The following is a 20,588-nucleotide window of genomic DNA, read 5'->3' as shown; positions in this document are numbered from 1 at the left end:
CCACATACTGTGACAGGAATCCATCCTGGACACACTTAACAAATTCTGCCCCATCTAAACCCTTGGAACTAATCAGGTGCTAATCAATATTAGGGAAGTTAAAGTTATTCATGATAACAACCCTGTTATTTTTGCACCTTTCCAAAATCTGTTCCCAATCTGCTCCTCTGTATTTCTGCTGCTACCCGGGGGCCTATAAAAAACCCCCAGTAGAGTAACTGCTCCCTTCCTGTTCCTGACTTCCACCCATATTGACTCAAAAGAGGATCCTGCTCCATTACCAACCCTTTCTGTAGCTGTAATAGTATCCCTGACCAGTAATGCCACCCCTCCTTCCCTTTTTCTGCCCTCTCTATCCCTTTTAAAGCACTGAAATCCAGGAATATTGAGAATCCATTCCTGCTCTGGTGCCAGCCAAGTCTCTGTAATGGCCACTACATCATAATTCCATGTATGTATCCAAGCTCTCAGTTCATCACCTTTGTTCCTGATGCTTCTTGCATTGAGGTACACACATTTCAGCCCTTCTACCTTACTGACTTTACACAACTTATTCTGCTTCTCTTTCCTCAAAGCCTCTCTGTATGTTAGATCTGGCTTTACTCCATGCACTTCTTTCACTGCTCTATCACTCTGGGTCCCATAATTATCAGAGGTGCAGAGGGATTTAAGAGTCCTTGTTCAAGACTCCCAGAGGTTAATTTACAGGTTGAGTCTGAGGTAAAGAAGGCAAATGCAATGTTGGCATTTATTTCAATGGGAAGAGAATATAAAAGCAAGGAGATAATCATATGACTTATAAGACACTAGTCAGGCTGCGTTTGGAGTATTGTCAACAGTTTTAGGCCCCATATCTCAGAAAGAATGTGTTGTCATTGGAGAGAGTCCAGAGGTGGTTCACAAGTGTGATTCCAGGAATAAAGGGGTTAACATTTGAAGAGTATTTGGCAGCTTTGGGCCTGTACTCATTGGACTTTAGAAGAATGTGGGGCATCTCTTTGAAACCTAATGAATGTTGAAAGGATTAGATTAGATTATGAGGACACTCAGTCCTCGTTTATTGTCATTTAGAAATGCATGCATGCATTAAGAAATGATACAATGTTCCTCCAGAAAGATATCACAGAAACACAGAACAAACCAAGAGTAAAACTGACAAAACCACATAATTATAACATATAGTTACAACAGTGCAAAGCATTACCGTAATTTGATAAAGAGCAGACCATGGGCACGGTAAAAAAATAGATAGGGTTGATGTGGGGAGGATATTTCCTACGGTTGGGGTATCCAGAACTAGAGGGCGCAGCCTCAAAATTGAGGGGTGACCTTTTAGAACAGATGTAAGGAGGAATTTTTTTAGTCAGATGTAGTGAATCTGTGGAATGCTCTGCCACAGACTGTGGTGGAGGCCAAGTCTGTGGGTATATTTAAGGTGGAAGTTGATGGTTTCCCGATCAGTCAGGGCATCAAAGGATCTGGCGAGAAGGCAGGAGTATGGGGATGAGTGGGATTCAGGATCAGCCATGATGGAATGGTGTAGCAGATTCGATGGGCTGAATGGCCTAATTCTGCTGCTATGTTTTATGGTCTTATGATCAATTCCTTAGTCTTAAATGACATTGTGCAAGGCTTCTGTTGTGACACCACTCAACCAACTGATATACCTCACACCTCATTTGTGCCATCTAAAATTTTGCCAATAACAGTGGTGTCTTTTACAAATTTATAAATTGTGTTTCAGCCTCACAGTCATGAATGTAGAGAGAGTAGAGCTGTGGGCTAAGCACATACCCTTGAGGTACACTGGTGTTGATTGTCAGTGAAGAGATGTTATTTCCTGATGAAGTTGTCGAGGATTCAGTTGCAGAGGGAGGTACTGAGGCCCAGGTTTAGAAGCTTGGTGATTAATACAGAAAAAAATGATGGAGTTGAACGCTGAGCTGTAATCGATAAACTGCAGCCTGATGTATGTTTTGTTGTAGTCTAGGTGCTCCAAAGCAGAGTGGAGAGCCATTGAGCTTGTGTCAGGTGAAATGCAGAGCCTAGCACCTGGCACTCCCTCTGTAAAAAAAGTTCTTACCGTAAAAATTTTATTTAAATTTTTGGAGGAGGAAACTCAGAAGAGAGATCAGAAAATAGAGACTCTGGAACAAAAAGTGTCTTCGATGTCTAAACAATTGGAGAGTTTAAAATCTAAGATCATTGATCTTGATAATCGATCTAGAAGACAGAACTTACGTTTAATTGGTCTCCCTAAGGATGTCGAGGATGGGGACCCTTTAATATTCTTTTCTCAACTTTTAAAGGAAGCGTTTAGCTCTGAATTCCTGAATGATCCTCCATTGCTCAAATGCGCTCATCGCAGTTTGCGTCGGAAACCAGATTCCCAATCTAAATTTTCCCCCTCTTACCTTAAACCTATTCCCTCTAGTGTTGGCATTTCCATCCTGGGGTAAAAATAACCTGGGGATTCAACTGCATAGGAGACAGTTAGACAGTTAGGAGATTCTGTGGCTGCGAAAAGACGCCAGGATGGTGTGTTGCATTCCAGGTGCTAAGGTCCAGGATGTCTCAGAGCAACTGCAGAATGTTCTCAAGAGGGAAAGTGAACAGCCTGAGGTTGTGATGCACAATGGCACCAATGACTTAGATAGAGAAAGTGAAGAGGTCCTGTGCAGTGAGCACAAGAGCACAAGGAGTTAGAGAAGAGGCTGAAGTGAAGCACCTCCAAGGTAGTAATGTCTGGATTACTCACAGTGCCACGTGCTAGCCAAGATAGGAATAGGATGTTGTACAGATGAATGAGTGGCTGAGGCCTGATGCAGGGGACAGGCTTTCAGTTTTCAGGATCATTGGGATCTCTTCTGGGGAATGTATGACCTGTAGAAAAAAGGATGGGTTATACTTGAACCCAAGGGGGGCCAATCTCTTTGCAAGCAGATTTGCTAGAGTTTTGGGAGGATTTAAACTAATCTGGCAGGGAGATGGGAACCAGAGTGATAAGGTTGAAGATGGGCAGTTGGTATGCAAGCAGATGCAGTGTGCAGTGAGACTGTGAGGAAGTGCAGGCAGATGATATGGCAAAATTGCAGTCAGTGGGATGAGCCGAAGTGTAACATGAGGGCAAAATCAAAAAGGGTGATAAATGTAGGTCTGAAGGTATGATATTAGAATACACAAAGTATGCGGAATAAGGTAGATGATCTTGTAGTACATTATAGATTGGCAGCTATGACTTTGTGGGCATCGTTGAGTTGTGGCTGAAGAAAGATCATAGTTGGGAGCTTAACATCCAAGGATACACATTGTATTGGAAGGATAGGCAAGAAGACAAAAGCGGTGGCATGGCTCTTAGTAAAAAAAAATGAAATCAAATCCTTAGAAAGAGGTGACATGGGATCAGAAGATGTAGAATTCTTTCAGGCAGAGTTAAGAAACTACAAGGGTAAAATTACCCTGATGGGAGTTATATATAGGCCTCTGAACAGTAGCCACAGGTTACAATGGGAGACAGAAAAGTCATGTCAATAGGGCAATGTTACGATAGAATTTCAATATGCAGATATATTGGGAAAATCAAACTGGTGCTGGATCTCAATAGAGAGAATTCATAGAATGCCTATGAGATGGCTTTTCAGAGCAGATTGTGCCCACTGGTTGAAAAGCAGTTCTGGATTGGGTGCTGTGTAATGAATCAGATTTGATTAGGGAGCTTGAGGTAAAGGAACCCTGAGGAGTCAGTGATCATAATATGGTAGAATTCACTCTGCAGTTTGAGAAGGAGAAGATAAGCTCAGATAAAGGATGATGGCAGAGCAGCAATGGCTCATACATCCCCAAGAAGTAGTAGTATTCTGAAAGCAGGATGAATCAACCATGGCTGACAGGAGAAGTCAAAGCCAACAAAAAAAAGCCTAAGACAGGGCATATAATAGAGCAAAAATTAGTAAAAAGTTAGAGATTGGGAATTAATTAAAAACTAGCAGAAGGTGAAGGCAACTAAAATTTCATAAAGAAGGAAAAGATAGAATACGAAGGTAAGCTAGCCAATAGTATGAAAGAGGATACAAAATGTTTCTACAGATATATCAGGTGTGAAAGAGAGGCGACAGTAGATATCAGGCTGCAGGAAAATTATGCTGGAGTGGTGGTAATGGGAGCCAAGGAAATGGCGGGTGAATTGAATAAGTAATTTGCGTCAGTCCTCACTCTGGAAGACACTAGTAGTATGCCGTAAGTTTGAGGGTGTCAGGGGACTGAAGTTGCCATTACTAGGGAGAAGGTGCTTGGGAAACTAAAAGGTCTGGAGGTAGATAAGTCCACACCCCAGAGGTCTGATGGAGGTAGCTGAAGAGATTTGGGAGGCATTAGCAATGATCATTCGAGAATCAATAGATTCTGGCATGGTTCCGGAGGAGTGAAAATTGCAAATTTCACTCCACTCTTCAAAAAGGGGGAGAGGCAGACAAAAGGAAATTATAGGCCAGTTAGTCTGACCTCAGTATTTGGGAAGATGTTGGAGTTGATTGTTGAGGATGTAGTTTCTGGGATACTTGGAGGCACATGATAAAATAAGCAGCAGTCAGCATGGTTTCCTCAAGGAGAAGTCTTGCTTGACAAATCTATTGTATGGAATTCTTTGAAGAAATAACAAGCAGAATAGACAGAAAATAATCTGTGGATGTTGCATATCTGGATTTTCAGAAGGCCTTTGTCAAGGTGCCACACATGAGGCTGATTAACTTCAGAGCCCATGACATTACAGGAAAGGTACTAGCGTAGACACAGCATTGGCTGATTGTCAGAAGGCAAGAGTGGGAACGGAGTAAAGCCAGATCTAAAATATAAGGAGGCTTTGATGAAAGAGAAACAGAATAAAGGGTGTAAAGGTAGGAAGGCAGAAGGGCTGAAGTGTGTGTACTTCAATGTAAGAAGCATCAGGAACAAAAGTGAAGAACTGAGAGCTTGGATACATACATGGAATTATGATGCAGTGGCCATTGCAGGGACTTGGCTGGCACCAGGGCAGGAATGGATTCTCAATATTCCTGGATTTCTGTGCTTTAAAAGGGATAGAGAGGGGGGGAAAGGGAAGGAGGGGTGGCATTACTGGTCAGGGATACTATTACAGCTACAGAAAAGGTGGGTAATGTAGCAGGATCCTCTTTTGAGTCAGTATGGGTGGAAGTCAGGAACAGGAAGGGAGCAGTTACTCTATTGGGAATATTCCTTAGGCCCCCTGGTAGCAGCAGAGATACCGAGGAGCAGACTGGGAAGCAGATTTTGGAAAGGTGCAAAAGTAACAGGGTTGTTATCATAGGTGACTTTAACTTCCCTAATATTGATTGGCACCTGATTCGTTCCAATGGTTTAGATGGGGCAGAGTTTGTTAAGTGTGTCCAGGATGGATTCCTGTCACAGTATATTCACAGGCCCATTCGGGGGAATGCCAAAATAGATCTAGTATTAGGTAACAAACCAGGTCAGGTCACAGATCTCTCAGTGGGTGAACATCTGGGGGACAGTGACCATCGCTGCCTGGCCTTTAACATTATCATGGAAAAGGATAGAATCAGAGAGAACTGGAAAATTTTTAATTGGGGAAGGGCAAATTATGAGGCTATAAAACTAGAACTTGCGAGTATGAATTGGGATGATGTTTTTTGCAGGGAAGTGTACTATGGACATGTGGTCGATGTTTAGGGATGTCTTGCAGGATGTTAGGAATAAATTTGTCCCGGTGAGGAAGATAAAGAATGGTAGGGTGAAGGAACCATGGATGACAAGTGAGGTGGAGAATCTAGTCAGGTGGAAGAAGACAGCATACATGAGGTTTAGGAAGCAAGGATCAGATGGGTCTATTGGGGAATATAGGGTAGCAAGAAAGAAGCTTAAGAAGGGGCTGAGGAGAGCAAGAAGAGGGCATGAAAAGGCCTTGGCGAGTAGGGTAAAGGAAAACCCCAAGGCATTCTTCAATTATGTGAAGAACTAAAGGATGACAGGAGTGAATATAGGACCAATTAGAGATATAGGTGGGAAGATGTGCCTGGAGGCAGTGGAAGTGAGCGAGGTCCTCAATGAATACTTCTTTTCGGTATTCACCAATGAGAGGGAACTTGATGATGGTGAGAACAATATGAGTGAGGTTGATGTTCTGGAGCATGTTGATATTCAGGGAGAGGAGGTGTTGGATTTGTTAAAATACATTAGGACGGATAAGTCCCCGGGGTCTGACGGAATATTCCCCAGGCTGCTCCACGAGGTGATGGAAGAGATTGCTGAGCCTCTGGCTAGGATCTTTTATGTCCTCGTTGTCCACGGGAATGGTACCGGACGATTGGAGGGAGGTGAATGTTGTCCCCTTGTTCAAAAAAGGTAGTAGGGATAGTCCGGGTAATTATAAACCAGTGAGCCTTATGTCTGTGGTGGGAAAGCTGTTGGAAAAGATTCTTAGAGATAGGCTCTATAGGCATTTAGAGAATCATGGTCTGATCAGGGACAGTCAGCATGGCTTTGTGAAGGGCAGATTGTGTCTAACAAGCCTGACAGAGTTCTTTGAGGAGGTGACCAGGCATATAGATGAGGGTAGTGTAGTGGATGTGATCCACACGGTAGGCTTATTCAGAAAGTCAGAAGGCATGGGATCCAGGGAAGTTTGGCCAGGTGGATTCAGAATTAGCTTGCCTGCAGAAAGCAGAGGGTCGTGGTGGAGGGAGTACATTCAGATTGGAGGGTTGTGACTAGTGGTGTCCCACAAGGAGCAGTTCTGAGACCTCTACTTTTCGTGATTTTTATTGATAACCTGGATGTGGGGGTAAAAGGGTGTGTTGGCAGGTTTGCAGATGACACAAAAGTTGGTGGCATTGTGGATAGTGTAGAGGATTGTCGAAGATTGCAGAGAGACATTGATAGGATGCAGAAGTGGGCTGAGAAGTGGCAGATGGAGTTCAACCCAGAGAAGTGTGAGGTGGTACACTTTGGAAGGACAAACTCCAAGGCAGAGTACAAAGTAAATGGCAGGATACTTGGAAGTATGGAGGAGCAGAGGGATCTGGGGGTACATGTCCACAGATCCCTGAAAGTTGCCTCACAGGTAGATAGGGTAGTTAAGAAAGCTTATGGAGTGTTAGCTTTCATAAGTCGAGGGATAGAGTTTAAGAGTCGCAGGGTAATGATGCAGCTCTATAAAACTCTGGTTGGGCCACACTTGGAGTACTGTGTCCAGTTCTGGTTGCCTCACTATAGGAGGGATGGGGAAGCATTGGAAAGGGTACAGAGGAGATTTACCAGGATGCTGCCTGGTTTAGAGAGTATGCATTATGATCAGAGATTAAAGGAGCCAGGGCTTTACTCTTTGGAGGGAAGGAGAATGAGAGGAGACATGATAGAGGTATACAAGATAGTAAGGGGAATGGATAGAGTGGACAGCCAGCGCCTCTTCCCCAGGGCACCACTCTCAATACAAGAGGACATGGCTTTAAGGTAAGGGGTGGGAAGTTCAAGGGGGATATTAGAGGAAGGTTTTTTACTCAGAGAGTGGTTGGTGCGTGGAATGCACTGTCTGAGTCAGTGGTGGAGGCAGATACACTAATGAAGTTTAAGAGACTACTAGACAGGTATATGGAGGAATTTAAGGTGGGGGCTTATATGGGAGGCAGGGTTTCAGTGTCGGCACAACATTGTGGGCCGAAGGGCCTGTACTGTACTATTCTATATTCTTTGTTCTATAAAGGGAGCCTTTTCTGGTTGGCTGCTGGTGACTAGTGGTGTTCCACACAGATCTGTGTTAGGTCTGTTTCTTTTTATGTTATATGTCAATGATTTCGATGATGAAATTGATGGCTTTGTGGCCAAGTTTGAAGATAGGTGGAGGGGCAGGTAGTTTTGAGGAAGTAGAGAGGCTGGAGAAGGACTTAGACAGATCAGGAAATGGGTAAAGAAGTGGTAGATGGAATACAGTTTTGGGAAGTGTGGTCATGTGCTTTGGTAGAAGAAATAAAGGCATAGACTATTTTCTAAATGGAGAGAAAATTCAAAAATCTGTGGTGCAAAGGGATTTGAGAGTCCTAATGCAGGATTTCCTAAAGATTAATTTGCAGGTTGAATCGGTGGTGAGGAAAGCAAATGTTATGTTAAAGTTCTTTTCGAGAGGACTAGACCTACCTGTGAGAAGCAACAGTGGCCGCACCTCTGTCACAGAGACTGGCCCTGTGGCTCAGGAGGGGAGGGAAAGGAAGAGGATGGCAGCAGTGATAGGGGACTCTATAGTTAGGGGGTCAGACAGGCGAATCTGTGGACGCAGGAAAGAAACATGGATGGTAGTTTGCCTCCCAGGTACCAGGGTCCAAGCTGTTTCTGATCATGTACACAATATCTTGAAGTGGGAAGGAGAACAGTCAGAGGTCATGGTACATATTGGTACCAACAACATAGGTAGGGAAAGGGACTACAGAGAGTTAGGAAGGAAGTTGAGAAGCAGGACCTCTAAGGTAATAATCTTGGGATTACTGCCTGTGCCGTGTGACAGTGAGTACAGGAATAGAATGAGGTGGAGGACGAATGCGTGGCCGAGGGATTGGAGCAGAGGGCAGGGATTCAGATTTCTGGATCATTGGGACCTCTTTTGGGGCAGGTGTGACTTGTACAAAAAGGACGGGTTGCACTTGAATCCCAGGGGGACCAATATCCTGGTGGGTAGGTTTACTAAGGCTACTGGGGAGAGTTTAAACTAGAATTGCTGGGGGGTGGGAACCGAACTGAAGTGACGGAGGTAAGGGAGGTTGGCTCACAAATAGAGAAAGCTTGGAGACAGTGCGAAAGGGAGGATAGGCAGGTGATAGAAAAGGGACATGCTCAAACCGATGGTTTGATATATGTCTATTTTAATGCGAGGAGTATTATGAACAAAGCGGATGAGCTTAGAACTTGGAGCTATGATGTTATGGCCATTACAGAGACTTGGATGGTGCAGGGGCAGGAATGGCTACTTCAAGTGTCAGGCTTCCGATGTTTCAGAAAGGACAGGGAGGGAGGCAGAAGAGGTGGGGACATGGAACTGTTGATCAGAGATAGTGTCACGGCCATAGAAAAGGGGGAAGACATGGAGGGATTGTCTACGGAGTCTCTGTGGGTGGAAGTTAGGAATAGGAAGGGGTCAATAACTCTACTGGGTGTTTTTTATAGACCACCCAATAGTAACAGGGACATCGAGGAGCAGATAGAGAGACAGATTCTGCAAAGGTGTAAAAATAACAGGGTTGTTGTGGTGATATATTTTAATTTCCCAAATATTGATTGGCATCTCCCTGGAGTGAGGGGTTTAGATGGAGTGGAGTTTGTTAGGTATGTTCAGGAAGGTTTCTAGAGAGAATATGTAGGTAAAGCCTACAAGAGGAGAGGCTGTACTTGATCTGGTATTGGGAAATGAACCTGGTCAGGTGTCAGGTCTCTCAGTGGGGGAGCATTTTGGAGATAGTGATCACAATTCTATCTCCTTTACCATATCATTGGAGCAGGATAGAAACAGACAAGTTAGGGAAACGTTTAATTGGAGCAAGGGAAAATACGAGGCTATCAGGCAGGAACTTGGAAGCATAAATTGGAAACAGATGTTCTCAGGGAAACGTATGGAAGAAATGTGGCAAATGTTCAGGGGATATTTGCATAAGGTTCTGCATAGTTACGTTCCAATGAGACAGGGAAAGGAAGGTAGGGTACAGGAACCATGGTGTACAAAGAATGTTGTAAATCTAGTCAAGAAGAAAAGAAGAGCTTATGAAAGGTTCAAAAAACTAGGTAATGACAGAGATCTAGAAGATTATAAGGTTAGCAGGAAGGAGCTCAAGAATGGAATTAGGAGAGCCAGAAGGGGCCATGAGAAGCCCTTGGCAGGCAGGTTTAAGGAAAACCCCAAGGCATTCTACAAGTACGTGAAGAGCAGGAGGATAAGGCATGAGAGAATAGGACCAATCAAGTGTGACAGTGGAAAAGTGTGTATGAAACCAGAGGAAATAGCAGAGGGACATGCTCAAACCGATGGTTTGATATATGTCTATTTTAATGCGAGGAGTATTATGAACAAAGCGGATGAGCTTAGAACTTGGAGCTATGATGTTGTGGCCATTACAGAGACTTGGATGGTGCAGGGGCAGGAATGGCTACTTCAAGTGCCAGGCTTCAGTATTCACTACGGAAAAGGATCTTGTTGATTGTAGGGATGACTTGCAGTGGACCGAAGAGCTTGAGCATGTAGATATTAAGGAAGAGGATGCGCTGGAGCTTTTGGAGAGCATCAAGTTGGATACATTACTGGGACCAAATGGGATATACCCCAGGCTACTGTGGGAAGCGAGGGAGGAAATTGCTGAGCATCTGGCGATGATCTTTGCATCATCAATGAGGATGAGAGATAGTCCGGAGGATGGGAGGGTTGCAGATGTTGTTCCCTTATTCAAGAAAGGGAGTAGAGATCGCCCAGGAAATTATAGACCAGTGAGTCTTACTTCAGTGTTTGGTAAGTTGATGGAGAAGATCGTGAGAGGCCGGATTTATAAACATTTGGAGAGGCATAATATGATTAGGAATAGTCAGCATGGCTTTGTCAAGGGTAGGTCGTGCCTTACGAGCCTGATTGAATTTTTTGAGGATGTAACTAAACACAGTGATGAAGGTAGAGCAGTAGATGTAGTGTATATGGATTTCAGCAAGGCATTTGATAAGGTACCCGATGCAAGGCATATTGAGAAGGTAAGGAGGCATGGGATCCAAGGGGACATTGCTTTGTGGATACAGAACTGGCTTGCCCACAGAAGGCAAAGAGTGGTTGTAGACGGGTCATATTCCGCATGGAGGTCGGTGACTAGTGGTGTGCCTCAGGGATCTGTTCTGGGATCCTTACTATTCGTGATTTTTATAAATGACCTGGATGAGGAAGTGGAGGGATGGGTTAGTATATTTGCTGACGACACGAAGGTTGGGGGTGTTGTGGATAGTGTGGACGGCTGTCAAAGGTTACAGCAGGATATTGATAGGATGCAAAACTGGGCTGAGAAGTGACAGATGGAGTTCAACCCAGATAAGTGTGAGGTGGTTCATTTTGCTCGGTTCAATATGATGGCAGAATATAGCATTAATGGTAAGACTCTTGGCAGTGTGGAGGATCAGAGGGATCTTGGTGTCTGAGTCCATAGGACACTGGAAGCTGCTCCGCAGGTTGACTCTGTGGATAGTCTGAAGCTTTTTCCCAGGGCTGAGATGGCTAACACAAGAGGGCATCATTTTCGGGTGCTTGGAAGTCGGTACAGAGGAGATGTCAGGGGTAAGTTTTTTACGTAGAGAGTGGTGAGTGCGTGGAATGGGCTGCTGACGACGGTGGTGGAGGCGGAAACGATAGAGTTTTTTGAGCGACTCCTAGATAGGTACATGGAGCTTAGGAAAATGGAGGGCTATGGGTAAGCCTAGGTAGTTCTAAAGTGAGGACATGTTTGGCATGGCTTTGTGGGCCAAAGGGCCTGTATTGTGCTGTAGGTTTTCTATGTTTCTATAAAGCAAGAATGCAATTTTAAGGCTTTGTAAGTCACTGGTGAGACCTTGTTTGGGACATTAAGGGCCCCTTATCTAAGAAAGGATGTGCTGACGTTGGGGAGGGTTCAAAGGACATACATGAAAATTATTCCAGGATTGAAAGGCTTGTCATACAAGGAGTGTTTGATGGCTCTGGTTCTCCACTCGTTAGAATTCAGAAGAATGAGGGACGACCTCACTGATACATTTTGAAGATTGAAGGGCATTGATAGGGTGGATATGGAGAGGACTATGATGGGGGAGTCTAAGGCCAGAGGACACATTCTCAGAATCGAGCAACATCCACTTGAAACGGAGATGAGGAGGAATATCTTTAGCCAGAGAGTGGTGAATCTGTGTAATTGGCTGCCATAGGGGGCTGTGGAGGCCAAGTCATTATGTATATTTAAAGCAGAGGTTGGTAGATTCTTGACTGGTCAGGGCATGAAGAGATACGAGGAGAAGGCAGGAGATTGGGGCTGAGAGGGAAGCGGAGCAGACACGATGGGCCAAATGGCCTAACTCTGTTCCTGTATCTTATGGTCTAATAGACAAAGGAGAGTCAGTGGATGTTGTTTTCTTGGATTTGCAGAAGGCCTTTGACAAAGTGCTGCACATGAGGCTGCTTAACAAGGTAAGAGCCCGTGGTATTACAGGAAAGGTACTAGAATGGATAGAGAATTGGCTGACTGGCAGGAGGCAAAGAGTGGAAATAAAGGAAGCCTTTTCTGGTTGGCTGCCAGTGCCTAGTTGTGTTCTGCAGGAGTTGGTGATGGAACCACTTCTTTTTACATTATATGTCAATGGTTTGGATGAAGAAGTTGATGGGTTTGTGACCATTTGTGGATAATACAAAGATAGGCAGGAACAGTAAGAACATTGAAGAATGAGAGGAGACCTCAGAGAAACATTTCGAATGTTGAAAGGCATGGACAGAGTGGATGTGGCAAAGTTGTTTCCCATGATGGGGGAGTCTAGTTCGAGAGGGCATGAATTAAGGATTGAAGGGCGCCCATTCAGAACAGAAATGCGAAGAAATTTTTTTAGTCAGAGGGTGGTGAATCTATGGAATTTGTTGCCATGGGCAGCAGTGGAGGCCAAGTCATTGGATGTATTTAAGGCAGAGATTGATAGGTATCTGAGTAGCCAGGGCATCAAAGGTTAAGGTGAGAAGGCGGGGTAGTGGGACTAAATGGGAGAATGGATCAGCTCATGATAAAATGGCGGAGCAGACTCGATGGGCCGAATGGCCAACTTCTGCTCCTTTGTCTTATGGTCTTATGGTCCTATTAAAGAAGCATCTGGACATCTGAAGGAGCAGGGCATCGAAGGATGTAGAATTAATACTGGTTGGTGGGATTAATATAAATAGGTCTGTGTAATCATGGTGGTCTAAGGGTATTTTACAACTGTAATTGACGATATTCCCAGCATCAGTAGTTTTATTTTTGACTTTCATTGTACTCAGGGAAGTGGCCAACTCCATTCACGCTCTGCTGGTGAAATGTACCAGCCTTGTTTGTGCAGCCATGCTGTTCACTGTCCTCAGTCTTTGGTCAGTTCTCAGCTCTGTCACAGGAGAGTTAACAAGTTGCTTTTTGTCTTGACTTTAGAAGAGTGTTCTGCCTTGCTTATTGACAGGTTTAGTAGCTCTTGTGTTGGCATTGCCTTGTTTTTCAGCCTCTCTGGTCTCTCTGTCTAACATTGCTTCATTCTGTTTCAGAATCCTATTGTGACCCAGTTCTTCCCAACTTTGCTTCTGTGGACATTTTCCGTATTGCTGCCATTCATCGTCTACTACTCCGCTTTCTTTGAGTGTCACTGGACCAGGTAATCCTATTTCAGGTGTATGAAGCTGAGATGAAGCCTGGGATCACACAAACACTTGTAGTAACTGATGCCAGAAGTATGGTCTTGAGAGGAACACAAATCCCATCCAGCCAAGACAGCTGGTCAATTCCAATTGCATATTTGAATGGCATGGGTAATGTTGACAGATGGTGCACTCTCTCAACTTGCAGTACACTCCTCACATGCTTTCTGTACCCCCTCCCGCACTTTCACCACATGCTCTCCTTCACTTTTCCCAATTTCCCATTTCCCCTCTGCTCATGATTTCCTTGATGGTAAACTGCATGAGCAAATTTGCAAATGACACCAAGACTGGGGATGTAGTGAACCACGAGGAAGATTATCAAAGCTTTTAGCAGTATCTAGACTTGTTGGAAAAATGGGCTGAAAAATAGCAGATTGAATTTAATGCAGATACGTGTAAAGTGTTGCACTTTGGGAGGGAAAACCAGGGTAGGTCTTACACGGTGACAGACAGGGCACTGAGGAGTGTGGTAGAATAGAGGGATTTGGGAGTACACAGCAACACACATGACACACAACAATGGACCCAATACTGATCCCTAGTCACAGGCCTTCAGTCAAAGAGGTAACCATCTACTACCCCTCTCTGGCTTCAGTCACAAAGCCAATGTCTCATCCAATTTTCTACCCTATCTTGAATGCCCAGAGACTGAACATTTTTCACCAGCCTCCCATGCGGAACCTTGTCAAGTGCCTTGCTATAAAGTCCATGTAGACAACATCCACTGCTTTGGTTCATCCTCTTTCCTGGTAACTTCCTCGAAAAACTTTATAAGATTGGTTAGACATAACCTACCACACACAAAGCCATGCTCTCTATCCTTAATCAGTCCCTGTCTATCCAAATACTTACATATTCTGTCCCTTAGACTACCTTCCAATAACTTTCCCACAACTGATGTCAGACTCAGCAGGCTATAATTTCCTGGTTTGTGTTTAGACCCTTTTTCAAACAATGGAACAACATTAGCTATCCCCCAATCCTCAGATGCCTCTCCTGTCGCTAAGGATAATTTAAGTATCTCTGCTTGGTGCCTGGCAGTTTCTGCACTTGCCTCCTGTAGGGTCCAAAGGAACACCTTGTCAGGCCCTAGGGATTTATCCACCTTGATTTGCTTCAGGATAGAAAACACCTCCTTCTCTATAATCTGTACAGGGTCAATGAAGTTGATGCTGCTTTGCCTCATTTCTATAGACTGTGTCCATCTCCTGAGTAAATACAGATGCAAAAAAATTACTTAAGATCTTCCCCATTTGTTTTGGCTCCACACATGATTACCAGTCTGATTTGCCAGAGGACCAGCTTTGTCCCTTACAATCCTTTTGCTCTTAACATATCCAGAGAATCCTTTAAGATTCCCTTTCACCTTGTCTGCTGGAGCAACATCATGCTTTCTTTTAGGTTTGCTTATTTCTTTCTGAAGCTCTCTCTTGCATTTCTTATACTCCATAAGCACCTCATTTGATACTACCTGTCTGTAGCTGCTATGCACCTCCTTTTTTCTCTTATCCAGGGCATCAATAGCTCTTGAAAACCAAGGTTCCCTACACTTGTTATGTTTACCTTTTGTTCCGACAGGCACATCCAAGCTTTGTACTCACAAAATTTTGCTTTTGAAACTTCCCACTTACAAGGTAAACCTTTGGCAGAAAAGAGCCTGTCCCAATCCGCACTTGCCACATCATTTTTGATACCATCAAAACTGGCCTTACTCCAGTTTAAAATCTCAACCCGTGGACCAAACCTATCTTTTTTCATATTTACTTTGAAACTACTAGCATTGTGGTCGCTAGATGCAAGGAGTTCCCCTACACAAACTTCTGTCACCTGCCTTGTCTCATTCTCTAATAGCAGACACAGTATTGCATGCTCTCTTGTTGGGACTTCTACGTATTGATGAAGGAAACCTTCCTGAACATGAATAAACATATCTGGGACTTCCAGCTGGGTACAGGTATTGATTTTGACTGATGTTTCAATGACAAATTTTGCCATCTTCATCAGGGATGATGCCTGTGCATGTCTTCTCTGGTGGTATTTATACCCCTGTAGTCTGTCCCTTCTGATTTGTTCATTCTCATCCATCTGGTTTCTGCTCTCCCACCTTGTTTACAATCAAATTCCAGTTCTCCATCTTTGTTAAAATTCTTTTCCTCCAGCTTTATTTCAATGGCTTTTTTTAACTAGGCAGTCCCAAAAACCATTGGTGCAGAACAGTAGTTTTGTGCCGTCGAAGTCAATCCTATGGCCATTGCAAATGCACGGTATCCAGTGGTGGTTTTCAGATTGCTTGTTCCAGTCCGCCAGTGTAGTCCCGATAAGGTACAGCTCTGGGGACTACAGTGAAGTTTAGACCCTTGGCAAGGAATGATCTTGTTGCCTCATTGATGCTTTGCCCAGTTTGATTGATGACTATCCTTTTTGGGTCTAATTGTGGGATGGCTGCACTTTCTTTGGGTAGTTTGTTGTATTTCTTGACCTGCCTTGCAGGAGTTCCTTTGTGAAACTAGTTCACCTTGGGCAGTCATGTACCTATTGATGTACCCCCAATCATTAGGAGACAAGAGGGCTGACAAATTCGATTGTAAACAAGGTGGGAGAGCGGAAGCCGGATTAAATGAGAACTAACCAATCTGGAGGGATGGACTACAGGCCACAGTAAACATGCCCGGGCATCATCCCTGATGAAGATGGCAGAGTTTGTCATTGAAACTTTGGTTATATTCGATACCTGTACCTGGCTGGAAGTCCGAGAAGAGTTTATTCGTCATATATGCCGGGAGAGCTCTAGATGCTTTTTCCTGAACACATTTGACCAACTCTATCAAATCCAGTCACTTTACAGTTTGGGATTCCCAGTCAATTGAATTGACTTTATTTCTTATATCCTTCACATGCATGAGGAGTAAAAATCCTTACGTTACATCTGGATTTAAATGTGCAATGTGCATAATCATAGTAATTTATAATAATTAGAACTGTCAATGTAATATAGAGTACACTCAAATCAGCGTGAGTTCATCAGTCTGATGGCCTGGTGGAAGAAGCTGTCGCGGAGCCTGTTGGTCCTGGCTTTTCTGCTAAGTTCCCTGGCCCCCACCGCTTTATTTTCACCATGGATGTCCAGTCCCTATATACTTCCATCCCCCATCAGGAAGGTCTCAAAGCTCTCCGCCTCTTTTTGGATTCCAGACCTAATCAGTTCCCCTCCACCACCACTCTGCTCCGTCTAGCGGAATTAGTCCTTACTCTTAATAATTTCTCCTTTGGCACCTCCCACTTCCTCCAAACTGAAGGTGTAGCTATGGGCACCCGTATGGGTCCTAGCTATGCCTGCCTTTTTGTTGGCTTTGTGGAACAATCTATGTTCCGTGCCTATTCTGGTATCTGTCCCCCACTTTTCCTTCGCTACATCGACGACTGCATTGGCGCTGCTTCCTGCACGCATGCAGAGCTCGTTGACTTTATTAACTTTGCCTCCAACTTTCACCCTGCCCTCAAGTTTACCTGGTCCATTTCCGACACCTCCCTCTCCTTTCTAGATCTTCCTGTCTCTGTCTCTGGAGACAGCTTATCCACTGATGTCTACTATAAGCCTACTGACTCTCACAGCTATCTGGACTATTCCTCTTCTCACCCTGTCTCTTGCAAAAACGCCATCCCCTTCTCGCAATTCCTCCGTCTCCACTGCATCTGCTCTCAGGATGAGGCTTTTCATTCTAGGACGAGGGAGATGTCTTCCTTTTTTAAAGAAAGGGGCTTCCCTTCCCCCACTATCAACTCTGCTCTTAAACGCATCTCCCCCATTTCACGTACATCTGCTCTCACTCCATCCTCCCGCCACCCCACTAGGAATAGGGTTCCCCTGGTCCTCACCTACCACCCCACCAGCCTCCGGGTCCAACATATAATTCTCCGTAACTTCCACCACCTCCAACGCGATCCCACCACTAAGCACATCTTTCCCTCCCCCCCCCCCTGCATTCCGCAGGGATCACTCCCTACGCGACTCCCTTGTCCATTCGTCCCCCCCATCCCTCCCCACTGATCTCCCTCCTGGCACTTATCCGTGTAAGCGGAACAAGTGCTACACATGCCCTTACACGTCCTCCCTTACCACCATTCAGGGCCCCAGACAGTCCTTCCAGGTGAGGCAACACTTCACCTGTCAGTCGGCTGGGGGGATATACTGCGTCCGTTGCTCCTGATGTGGCGTTCTATATATTGGCAAGACCCGACGCAGACTGGGAGATCGTTTTGCTGAACACCTACGCTCTGTCCGCCAGAGAAAGCAGGATCTCCCAGTGGCCACACATTTTAATTCCACATCCCATTCCCATTCTGACATGTCTATCCATGGCCTCCTCTACTGTCAAGATGAAGCCACACTCAGGTTGGAGGAACAACACCTTATATTCCGTCTGGGTAGCCTCCAACCTGATGGCATGAACATTGACTTCTCAAACTTCCGCTAATGCCCCACCTCCCCCTCATACCCCATCCGTTATTTAATTATATACACACATTCTTTCTCTCTCTCTCCTTTTTCTCCCTCTGTCCCTCTGACTATACCCCTTGCCCCTCCTCTGGGTTTCCCCCCCCTCCCTTTTCCTTCTCCCTGGGCCTCCTGTCCCATGATCCTCTCATATCCCTTTTGCCAATCACCTGTCCAGCTCTTGGCTCCATCCCTCCCTCTCCTGTCTTCTCCTATCATTTCAGATCTCCCCCTCCCCCTCCCACTTTCAAATCTCTTACTAGCTTTTCTTTCAGTTAGTCCTGATGAAGGGTCTCGGCCCAAAACGTCGACTGTACCTCTTCCTATAGACGCTGCCTGGCCTGCTGCGTTCACCAGCAACTTTGATGTGTGTCGCTTGAATTTCCAGCATCTGCAGAATTCCTCGTGTTTAAGTCATGAAGGGATTGTTTACTGAGTCATTATGGGTGGAAGTCAGAAACAGAAAGGAGGCAATAAATCTACTGGGTGTTTTTTCATAGACCATCCCTCAATAGTAACAGAGATGTCAAGGAGCAGATAGGGAGGCAGATTCTGGAACAGTGCAATAATAGGGTTGTGTGATGGGTGATTTTAACTTTCCTAATGTTGATTGGCATCTCCTTAGATGCCAATATGAACTGTGTTCGACTGACAGTTGATGTGATGGTCTTTCAGATATGAACCATGTTTGACAGACAGTTAATGTGATGGTCGGTCAGATATGAACCATGTTTGACAGACAGTTCATTTCATTTTTAAATCTTTTTATTAATTATTATTGAAAATCAACAAAAAATACATTAAAGTAGTTAAATCAACATATCAATATATACAATAAGAGTTAAACTATCAAATAACTGATTAACCAAGCTAAACAGTATACCAATAATAATAAGAAAAAATGTTAAAACTATTATTTTTTTGGAAAAAAGAAAGAAGGAAAAAAGAACCCCTACTAACTAAAACAAAAAAAACCTACTAATCAAAAAAAAATGAGAAAAAAACCCATTGGGAGCACAACCCCGGAGCTATACGCCATACAAGCTTCCATAAAAGGAAAACATCAATCCGCCAACCAAAACCAATTACACAAGAATCAGAAGGGGACCATCTTAATTAACTCGGATCAAATGATAATAGCGGGCAAGAGAACCCCACCTTTTCTCAAAGTCAAATCGAGGATCAAAAGTTCAACTTCTAATTTTCTCCAAACTAAAACATAACATCACCTGAGAGAACCATTGTATCAAAGTGGGAGCAGAGGCATCTTTCCATTTCAGTAAAATAGCCCTTCTGGCCAATAATGTGACAAATGCAATCACATGTTGGTCTGATATAGAAATACCGTGAATATATTGAGGAATTATACCGAACAGAACTATCAATGTATGAGGTTGTAAATTAATTTTTAAAGCTTTAGAAATTGTAGAGAAAATAGATTTCTAAAACTGTTTCAATACAGAACACGACCAAAACATATGTGTCAATATAGCCGCACACATAAAAGTTGCTGGTGAACACAGCAGGCCAGGCAGCATCTCTAGGAAGAGGTGCAGTCGACGTTTCAGGCTGAGACCCTTCGTTCCTGTTGTTTGTGTCAATATAGCTGTCTCAGTTTTACATCTATCACACTGACTATCAACATTAGGAAACATTTTAGACAGTCTCTCCTTTGTCAAATAGTAACGATGTACAATTTTAAATTGAATTAGAGAGTGACTGGCACAAATCGAAGAAGATTTAACCAACTTCAAAATTCGCAACCAATCCTCTGTTATCAAGGTCATGTTAAGCTCTCTTTCCCAATCTTGCTTAATCTTAAGAAAAGGATAATTATACTGTTGTAATAGTAAATTATAAATTTTCCCAATAAAACCTTTCACAAAAGGATTTATTTTTAAAATAATGTCTAACAGGTCAGAATCTTGTATATATGGAAAATTACTTAAATATGAACCATGTTCGACAGACAGTTCATGTGATGGCTGGTGAGATATAAACCGTGCTTGACAGACAGTTGATAGAAACATAGAAAACCTACAGCACAATACAGGCTCTTCAGCCCACAAAGTTGTGCCAAACATGCCCCTACCTTAGAAATTACTCGGCTAACCTATAGCCCTCTATTTTTCTAAGCTCCATGTACCTATCCAAAAGTCTCTTAAAAGACCCTATCTTATCTGCCTCCACCACCATTGCCGGCAGCCCATTCCACGCACTCACCACTCTCTGAGTAAAAATCTTACCCGTGACATCTCTGAACCTACTCCCCAGCACCTTAAACCTGTGTCCTCCTATGGCAATCATTTCAGCCCTGGCAAAAAGCCTTTCTATCCACACGATCAATGCCTCTCATCATCTTATACACCTCTATCAGGTCACCTCTCATCCTCCGTCGCTCCAAGGAGAAAAGGCTGAGTTCACACAACATATTCTCTTAAAGTATGCTCCCCAATCCAGGCAACATCCTTGTAAGTCTCCTCTGCACCCTTTCGATGGCTTCCACATCCTTCCTGTCGTGAAGCGACCAGAACTGAGCACAGTACTCCAAGTCGGGTCTGACCAGCGTCCTATATAGCTGCAGCATTACCTCTCGGCTCTTAAACTCAACCTCATGCAACATTACCTCTTGGCTCTTAAACTAAAATTTGA

At 44.0% G+C, this 20,588-nt stretch overlaps 1 protein-coding gene across 9 annotated transcripts in view; it reads left to right on the top strand.

The window, feature by feature from the left end:
* The window catches only part of tmem63c (transmembrane protein 63C), a 342,578-nt gene that overhangs the window by 215,390 nt on the left and 106,600 nt on the right, over positions 1-20,588 (top strand). For all 9 annotated transcript variants that reach the window (XM_063042821.1, XM_063042830.1, XM_063042849.1 and 6 more), the window contains one exon: positions 13,289-13,395. In XM_063042821.1, coding sequence (XP_062898891.1) covers positions 13,289-13,395 — 107 coding nt within the window. The remainder of the gene's footprint in view (positions 1-13,288; positions 13,396-20,588) is intronic.

Source organism: Mobula hypostoma, chromosome 1 (genome assembly GCF_963921235.1).
Source record: "Mobula hypostoma chromosome 1, sMobHyp1.1, whole genome shotgun sequence".
NCBI classification, from domain to species: domain Eukaryota; kingdom Metazoa; phylum Chordata; class Chondrichthyes; order Myliobatiformes; family Myliobatidae; genus Mobula; species Mobula hypostoma.
The sequence above is the reverse complement of the archived record's forward strand: the minus strand, read 5'-3'. Positions and strand labels throughout refer to the sequence as shown.